Here is a 9,189-nt window from a genome sequence, read left to right as displayed (position 1 = left end):
CTACTGAGCAAAACCAGTTAGGGCCAGATCTTGGCATTTTTAAAAATTTCTGGCAGTACTTAAATGGCATTTCATCACAGCTGCCTTGGACCATAATAAGGTGTTTTCTGTCTTTTGCTTAAACCCCTTTTCTTGAACTTTAAAACCCTTTCTTGCTAAAACAATGGTGAAAGCCTGCCCATCTGGTGTGGCTCAGTGGTAGAGCATTGACCTATGAACCAGGTCATGGTTTGATTTTCAGTCAGGGCACATGCCTGGGTTTTGGGCTCAATCCCCAGTGTGGGTCATGCAGGAGGCAGCCAATCAATGATTCTCTTACCACTGATGTTTCTATTATCTCTCACCCTTTCTCTCGGAAATCATTAAAAATATATTTCAAGAAAGTATTAAGGTAAAAGCTAAATGATCGTATAGCATATTATCATCACCTAGGAGAAGACCCTAGAAATCATAAAGTATTTCCTAAAATCCATCATTAAAAAAATGCCACAGCCAATACTGGAACCTACAATACTTGTATTCTTCAGGTCACCACCCCTTAAGAAATTAAATTGGAAATAGTCAACCTAGAGGGACAAAGTAATTAGCTGCAAGGACAATCTGAAAGGAGAAATTGAACAAGTAGGTGGAAAATACGTGCATAAGACTGAAACATTTTGAACCACAGAAACAGACTAATAACATTAGACCAGCAGTAGTCTAAGCATCTTATCAAGGATAAAGTTTCAAACACTTTAAACCACCTTGGGTACACCAGTGTTTGCATATGCAAACATGAGCACCTCAGGACACTTACAAATTTTCATAACTCTGTGGTTCTTAACCAAGAGACGATACTTTGAAACTGGGGTGACACGTGGAGGAGTTAGTGACAAGGAAGGAAAACCAGGAATAGCCTGTAGTATCCACAACTAAGAACTGTTCCATTGAAAAATGTCAGTTCTCCCAAACTGAATAACCGAACCAGTAAAACTCTAGTTCATAACAGCTAATCCCCAAATTATGTCCATAAACTCAGATTAACATCAGAGACAAAAATCATGGCATGTTAGCCTGAAAAAGACCAATTCCCTCACTTGTGAAACTGGGAATTTGACTTACCCATTGTTATATAACTATTGTAAGAGGGAGTCTTTTGCATCCAAGTTCATTAAATACCTCACTTTCTAGATAATGTACTGAAAGGCATCCTCATCTGTCTTCATTCTTCTACCATCAAAACCTCCCTGACAAAGCTGACTGATTCCGAAGTCCAAAAGACATGGTCATTTCTGACACCTCTGCAACCTCCCTTAGAGCCCAAGCAGACTGTGTAGGGTACCAGCACTACTCAACTCTGTAAACTGAGATGTATATAAATCAGTACCCCCCCCACACCAAGATTAATTCCTCTGAATATTTTTTTCCAAGCGATATTAACAGACATACCTGGGAGATGTAATATGCAGCGACAAAATTTGGGGCAGGTGGAACATATTTAATTCTTTGATACTCAGATTTGGTAGATTTAAGGTGAATTATTAATTTTAATTGTGTGTTTCGAATCTACTGCCTCTCAAACACATTCAACTATAAATGCCAACAACGTCCCGAGACTGGAATCATGAAAATCGAGTCTCTTAAAAATCCAGTACAGGGAAGGAACTCTGTGGGGACTGGGAACTCTTAACCTAAAGGTCTTGCCACATCTAGCTGCCTTCTCCTCTCTAATCCTATCTTCAGGAAAGTATAGTGAAACAAGAAGATACAAAAATAACGGAAGTGAATGCAGTTTTTAAACCAAGCTCTGGCCAATTTTATTAAAGAAAAATTTCCCATGATTTACTTTTCACCAGTCTGTTCTGGCATGCTTCTAATGATATCAGAATCACCTGGAAAATAAAACAATAATAATTTTACAATTCATTTAATGGCAACTGGTAATCATGAAATTAACAGTGGTTATCTTCAAGTTATTGCACTAGCTGCCCTGCCATTTCCTGAGGTTGATCATATATATCAGACTTGGTTTATCACCAGCATTTAGAAAACCAGACCTAGGGAAAGAACTAGGTCTGGGGACACATGCATGGTCTTACTATAGCGAATGTTTAGCCTGCCCTGATTATCACAAAATCAGAACAGCGAGAATATTCGCAGTATTTTATGAATTAAAACTTCTTAAGTTCAAAACACGTGCAGTTGACCCCTGAAATAAGGGATTAGGGGTGCCGACCCCTATGTGTAACTTAAGTCGGCCTTCCACACAAATATATTCCCAACCACAGATGGAAACTACTGTCTTTGTTCTATAGTTGGTGAATCCACGGATGGGAAACCCATAGAAAGAAATCTGTTTATGTGACTCATGAAGTTCAAACTTTTGTTTTTCAGGAGTCAATTTCTTTCAACCAATGTTTGTTTCCTCTCTGTTTAAGCAGCCAGTAGAGATTACTTTCCTCTCTATTCACCTGATAATTTTCCCCTTTTATAATGTCATCTTTTACCAAGGTCCTCAATCATTATGTTGAGAGATCAAATAAAATTCACAATCTCAAAGTAAAGAAAAAAAGAATTCACTTATAGCAAAGTCAATGTACTGACACTTGTCAATTCTCTATGAAATAAGGATATCCTTTAATATATCCAAATTATCACCATCTGAATGCAGGAACCAGTATAGCAAATACTTATATTACATTATAAAGAAAAGAATATACAATTTAAGAAGCATACCTGGGTCAATGATAGCCAGTGTGCATACCCTGTAGTATTTTCCACACGCTGTGCCCAATTCAATATTATTGCCACTGTAGTGATGGACACCAGTCTTGGCCAACATGGCATAGTACTCTATTTCAGATTTCCTTTGGGAACCAAAAAAGGGCAAATAAATGCCATACCAAATGACTGACAGACTAAGTATTTACCACCTCTCATTAGTTTTAATGCTGGTGAGGCCTTCCAACAGTAAATAAGCCAGTTATTACTATTTTTATCCAGTTATTACTCTTAAGAACCTATTTCATTGGCCAATACAAACCTTCCTTTACTTGGATCCCTTACAAAAGATATGAGACAACCAGCAAAAATCTACCGAACACCTACGTTTAAGATGGCACCTATGCTCATGGAGAAGAGGGTAGGGTGCAAAACCAAAGCATTATTTACTTAGTGTTTACTGCATACCGGATACTTTACAGAATAAGAAATGGAGGAATCAGAATTCAAACTTATGTTACCCTGAAAAGATGGTCCACTGCTATCACCTTTTGATGCGGAATCGTAGATTGGAGGTGATATTACCCAGAATTAACGTTTCTAGCAATTAAGTAGGTAGATATTAGTGGCTTCACAAATCTGACAGGCGTTCTAACAGAACTTTGCTCCTACTCAAAGTGTGGATCCAGACCAGCAGTGGTGTCACAAGGGGCTTGTTAGAAATGCATCATCTCAGGCCCATTCAGACCCCAAATCAGAACCTGCAATTCACTCCTGTGTTCATGTCTGAGAAGCACTGCTATAGACAGCAGGCTAAAGAGGAATGCCTGAAACAAGACCAAACTATGGGGTGGGGAGCACTCCCGTCAGTACATACATCCCTATAAAATGCTACGAGGTGATGCATCATCACTGAAAACCAACATGGGTAGGGGGCTGATCATGGCTTATACTCTGTAAGTTCAAAGTTTATTTAACTTATTTACAATGCCCACTAAGTTCAATTTTAAAAGTTGAAAAAACTGTGGCTGAGAACTGACATGGGAGGATGAACTAGGACCTAGTGGTTCTCAACCTTCCTAATGCCACAATCCTTTAATACCCTCATGGTGTGGTGACCCCCAATTTCAGTTACAAATTGAACATAATTAAAGCATAGAGATTAATCACAAAAACAGTATGTAATTATATATGTGTTTTCTGATGGTCTTGGGCGACCCCTGTGAAAGGGTCGTTCGACCCCCAAAGGGGTCGCGGCCCACAGGTTGAGAACCGCTGAACTAGGTGATTCTATGACAGTCTGAAACTCCACGGGTCAGCCTGAACTTCCCTGAACTTGCTTTTCTACACCAAAACGAGTTCAGACAACGAAGCACTTATAGAGCATCTCAAAGCTAAATGACCAAAGACACAGCACAAAATACATGTAAAAAATAACATCGATGTATGTGCTCCCCTCAAATTTTGACATTATGATCTTTATCATTTCTGACCCATTTCTCCCGTAAGGTAAGCTTACACGGGGAGAAAACATGCTTGGGGTGGGGTGTGTGGAGTGGGAATCCAGAGCCAAACACCGAAACAGCTAAGTCATTCACAATAGCAGCCTCCTGCCAAGTGTTCGCTTATAAAACAGATCTTATATCATCTCGAGTGCAGGCCACCCACACTGCCAGTTTGCACGCCGCACATTCGCTCCGGACGAACTGGCAGGGAGCGCACACACCTCAAGGCCGGGCAGTTGTTGGCCAGGATGACCAGCTTCGCTTTGCCTTGTCGGATCATCTTCAGCGTCTGCTTGTACCCCAGCACGTACTTCCCGCTTTTCATCACCAGCTGGAGCCTGGAGTTGATCGACTCCAACGACTTTTTCTACAAAGCAAACATTTACCGTGCATCTGAAAGGCCTGGTGCGGAACCACCGCAAAGCTGGACCCAGCTTTCTGCAAGCCGAGACCATGAATAAAATAAACCCTCCGAAGGCCAGGTCCCAAGTCCTTGACAGGCCCAATCGGGTTTCTTTTGGGGAGCCCCCCCCGAATCCATCGGGCGTGCTGTCTCCCCAGGGTGCTCCCATGCCCGCCCCGCCGCCGAGACAGCTCCCCACGTGAACCGGCTTCCGGCCCGGCCCGCTCCACTCACCGTCTTCTTTGCGGCCACCATCTTCCTGCCTCAAGTGCGGAACGGCCCCCAACCTACAACACACGGAGCACAGGGAAGGGAACTCAGGAACCCGAGGTCCAATGGCAACCCGCGGGGCCCCCCGCGAGGCGAAAGGGCCAGCCGCTGGAGCCCACTCACCAGATGCAGCCGCCAAGATGGCCGGGGAGCGAGAAAGGAAGTAGTTCCCACAATGCAAAGCTCTTCACCACCCAGCCGGGAGCCCCGGCCGGAAGCGGAAGCAGATCGCAAGCGGAATAGGCGGGGCAAGAGGGAAGGACCGCTCCGGTTGCTATAGGTACCGCTGGGGAGGGCGGCGGGGGTGCTGTGAGCTGAAACCAGCCGAGTGCTTAAGGCCGGCCCTGCTCGTGGCTCTGGCTTCCAGCTGCGGCCTGAGGAGCCGCGGTCGGCGGAGCCGGTTGGGAACTGGAGAACCGGCTGAAGGTGAGGCGGGAGGAGCGTCGATCAGAGGCGGCGCGGCTGCACCGCGCTCTCCGCGCTGCTGCTCTTCTCTGCCCGAACCCAAGGCTCTCGGAGAGCCGGAGGAGGGCGGCGCGGGTCTGCCCGAAGCCGTCCCTGTCGGCATTTCCGGGGCCAACGCAGCTGCCTGCCCGCCCCTGCCCTCGTCCTGGTTGCTGGTTCCTCCAAGAATCGTAGCGCCCCGCCCTGGCTTCCCCAAACCCACTCTTTCTTGGCCGAGTTGGTGTCAAACTTGTAAGCCGAATTTGCACAGAGGGAGGAATAATAATTTACTTATTTTTAAAAATAAGTTTTTACTGATTTTAGAGAGAGAGAGAGGAAGGGAGAGGGAAACATCCATTGACCGGAGATCGAATCCACAACTGGGCCTGTACCCTGAGCGGGAATCGAACCCGCCACCTCCTGGTGTACGGGAGGATGCTCCAACCAATTGAGCAATACTGGCCAGGGCTCAAATAAACTTATAAGAGTCCTCTACATGCTTGGATGTATTATTATTTTTTAAATGTATTTTTATTGATTTCAGAGAGGGAAGAAAAGGGAGAGAGAGGTAGAAACATCAATGGAGAGAATCATTATCGGCTGCCTCCTGCACGCCCCCCTCCTGGGGATCAAACCTCTACTGGAATTGAACCCAGGACTCTTCAGTCCGCAGACCGCTGCTCCATCCACTGAGCCAAACCTGCTAGGGCTGGATGTATTATTTTATTTAACATCAATGCACACCCTGAGCCCGAAACCACTCTGGTGTACAGGATGATGCCAACCAACTGAGCCACGCCAGCCATTCTTGACCAATATATACATATTTGTATATGCATGGAAAGTTCAAGTCTGGAAAGCTAATTAGCAAACTTTTCTCTGGATGAAAGATGAGAAAAGTAGATTGTAAGGGGGGATATTTACTCTTTATGTATTTCAGTAGTGCTTAAATTGTTTCACATTAAATTATTTTACAGCATGCATTAGTTATATGAAAAGTTCCTTTTTAATAATGTGGTTATTTTAATTAGTTCTTGTGAAACATCAATTATGTCTTCAAGCAGTATGGCTCTCAGATCACCTGATTCAGAATCACCTTGAATTCTGATTCCTGGGCCCCACCCAGGTCTGTAGAAGAAATCTCTGGATGTGGGGCCTTGGTATCTGAGTTTAATAAGCAGCCTTGAAGGTGCCTATCAATACTAAAATTTGTGCGCCTAACCGGTTTGGCTCAGTGGATAGAGTGTCGGCCTGCAGACTGAAGGGTCTCAGGTTCGATTCCAGTCAAGGGCATGTACCTTGGTTGCCTACACATCCCCAGTAGGGAGTGTGCAGGAGGCAGCTGATTGATGTTTCTCTCTCATCGATGTTTCTAACTATCTCTCTCCCTTCCTTTCTGTAAAAAAATCAATAAAATATATTTTTAAAAAAATACTAAAATTTGAGAAAGATAACTAAAGAATGAGATAGCCAAATTAGTTTTGAGGCATGCCTGCTTAGAGATATAAACAAAAACGATGCCTTACACTTTTATATGGAGCTCTATATTTTCAAAGCTTTTTGTTACTTTCCAAGGTAATCAGAATATTACCCCCATTTTAGAGAGTGAATGATTAAAGCACTAGCGATGACTTTCCTGAGATGACTTTCATTATGATACCAAGTTTCTGGTCTTTAGTGTATGTTTTTACTATACATTAAAGAAAGGGTTACTTTCTCTCGGCGATCTTAGGGTGTTTTGTACTAGAAATCAGAGAAGCCCAGCACACAGTGTGTATGAATTATGACCACAAAATGCCTGAGAATCCTTCCTAGGGAATCTTAACTGATTCTGCTGACTCTCTTTGGGCAAATCTCAGTTTCTTCAGTAAAACTAGAATAATACTGTCTACCTCATAGTATTGTGAGGATCAAAATAAACATAACAGTGTATAAAGCACCTAGCACAGGGTCCTGTACAGAATAAGTGTATAGTGTATGTTAGTTCCCTTCCTCAATCTCACTGCTACCTCCCCAACCTCTCCATCATAGCCACCTGCCCACAGCTGAAGTCATTCACATCACAAAACCTATGCACTAGAGCAGTGGTTCTCAACCTTGGCTGCACATTAGAATCTTTGTTACTAACGTTGTGGCCCCACCCCATAACAAAGAAACAGAATTTCCAGAGTATGAGGCCCAGAAATCAGGATTTTAAAAAGATTCCCAGGCCCTAACCGGTTTGGCTCAGTGGATAGAGCGTTGGCCTGCGGACAAAAGGGTCCCAGGTTCGATTCTGGTCAAGGGCATGTACCTTGGTTGCGGGCACATCCCCAGTAGGGGGTGTGCAGGAGGCAGCTGATCAATGTTTCTCTCTCATTGATGTTTCTAACACTCTGTCCCTCTACCTTCCTCTCTGTAAAAAAATCAATAAAATATATTAAAAAAAAAAAAAAAGATTCCCAGGTGATTCTAATGTGCAGCCAAGGTTGAGAACCACTGCACTAGAGGAAGAAACACTTGCCATGCAAGAATTGACAGTCAAATCCTTTGGCTCATGAAGATTTTGTAAATATTTTCACACATATTTATTAGAGCAGGAGTTGGCAGATTTTTTCTGTAAAGACCAAACAGTAAGAATTTTATGCCTTTTAAGCCATATGGTCTCTGTGCAACTACTGGATTGTAGTGTAGCACAAAAGCAGCCACAGACGATATGTAAATGAGTGAGTGTGGCTGTGTTCCAGTAAGACCTTATTTACAAAATCAGGCAGCTGTCCGGACTTGGTCATATGGGTGAGCCCCAATCCAATATGGCTGGTGTCCTTTTGAGATGAGAGTAGGACACAGACATGCATGGCAGGAAGACCATGTGAAGACACATGGAGACTGCCATCGACCAGCCAAGGAGAGAGACCTCTGAGTGAAACTAACCCCACTGACACCTTGATTTTAGACTTCTAGCCTCAGAATTGTGAGAAAATAAGTTTCTGTTAAGTCATCCAATTTCTGGTACCTTGTTATATAGCAGCCTTAACAAACTAACACAGATGATAACATAACCATTGAATAATGTAAAAATTCATGGGTATTCACTGATACAAGTGAATTTTAAAGGGAGGAAAAGGGAAAGTGCTCCCTTAATATAGAATTCAGAAGGAATAGTGTAATTAAAATGATCACATTTCATAACCATCATAAACATAATTGATCCAAATAAGATTAATATACTAGAGGCCCGGTGCATGAAATTCGTGCATGGAGGGGGTCCCCTCAACCCAGCCTGCACCCTCTTCAATCCAGAATCCCTCTCACAATCCAGGACCGCTGGCTCCTAACTGCTCACCTGCCTGCCTGCCTGATTCCCCTAACTGCCCCCCTTGCCAGCCTGATCACCCCTAACCACCTCTGCCTGCTGGCCTGATCGTCCCTAACTGCCCCCCCTGTCGGCCTGGTTGCCTCCAACTGCCCCTCAACCCCCGCTGGCCTGGTTGCCCCTAACTGCCCCCCCTGCTGGCCTGGTTGCCCCCTGCCTGCCTGGTCACCCCATGCAGCCTGCTGTTTGGTCGACCGTCCAGTTGTTTTGGTTGTGACAGCCCCTGGCTTTTTATATATTAGGATGCTGGAAGTGGAAGAGTTTGATGAGAAATAGGATGTTTACTTAAAGTCTCCCCCATAAATTACAGATTAAAAAAGTAACTTTTTAATAAAGAAACTTGGCAGACATTGTCTTAATTACAAGCCTCTTCATAGGAATACACAAACAACATAATGTGAGTGTTCCAGCCCAAAGTGCATCACCTGAAAGTAATCAGGAGAAAACAGACAAACCCAAACTGAGAAAGGTTCTGCGAAATAAATGGCCTGTTCCCTTAAAAAATGTCAAGG

At 43.7% G+C, this 9,189-nt stretch overlaps 1 protein-coding gene and 1 non-coding gene across 2 annotated transcripts; both read right to left on the bottom strand.

Moving 5' to 3' along the window:
• Positions 1 to 1,766: 1,766 nt before the first annotated feature.
• RPL30 (ribosomal protein L30) lies at positions 1,767 to 5,057 on the bottom strand. The gene is made up of 5 exons (XM_070392071.1): positions 5,002 to 5,057; positions 4,843 to 4,895; positions 4,427 to 4,572; positions 2,716 to 2,846; positions 1,767 to 1,871 (listed from the first exon to the last, which is right to left on the bottom strand). Exons 2-5 carry the CDS (start codon positions 4,861 to 4,863, stop codon positions 1,822 to 1,824), a joined length of 348 nt encoding a protein of 115 aa, XP_070248172.1. The 5' UTR covers positions 4,864 to 4,895; positions 5,002 to 5,057; the 3' UTR covers positions 1,767 to 1,821.
• LOC138993616 (small nucleolar RNA SNORA72) lies at positions 2,008 to 2,139 on the bottom strand. Its single transcript, XR_011468327.1, has one exon. It is a non-coding gene; the product is annotated as a small nucleolar RNA SNORA72 (small nucleolar RNA).
• Positions 5,058 to 9,189: the final 4,132 nt, after the last annotated feature.

This window comes from Myotis yumanensis, unplaced genomic scaffold, assembly GCF_028538775.1.
Source record: "Myotis yumanensis isolate MYYU_CA2020_CCGP unplaced genomic scaffold, mMyoYum1.0.hap1 SCAF_15, whole genome shotgun sequence".
NCBI lineage: Eukaryota > Metazoa > Chordata > Mammalia > Chiroptera > Vespertilionidae > Myotis > Myotis yumanensis.
The sequence above is the reverse complement of the archived record's forward strand: the minus strand, read 5'-3'. Positions and strand labels throughout refer to the sequence as shown.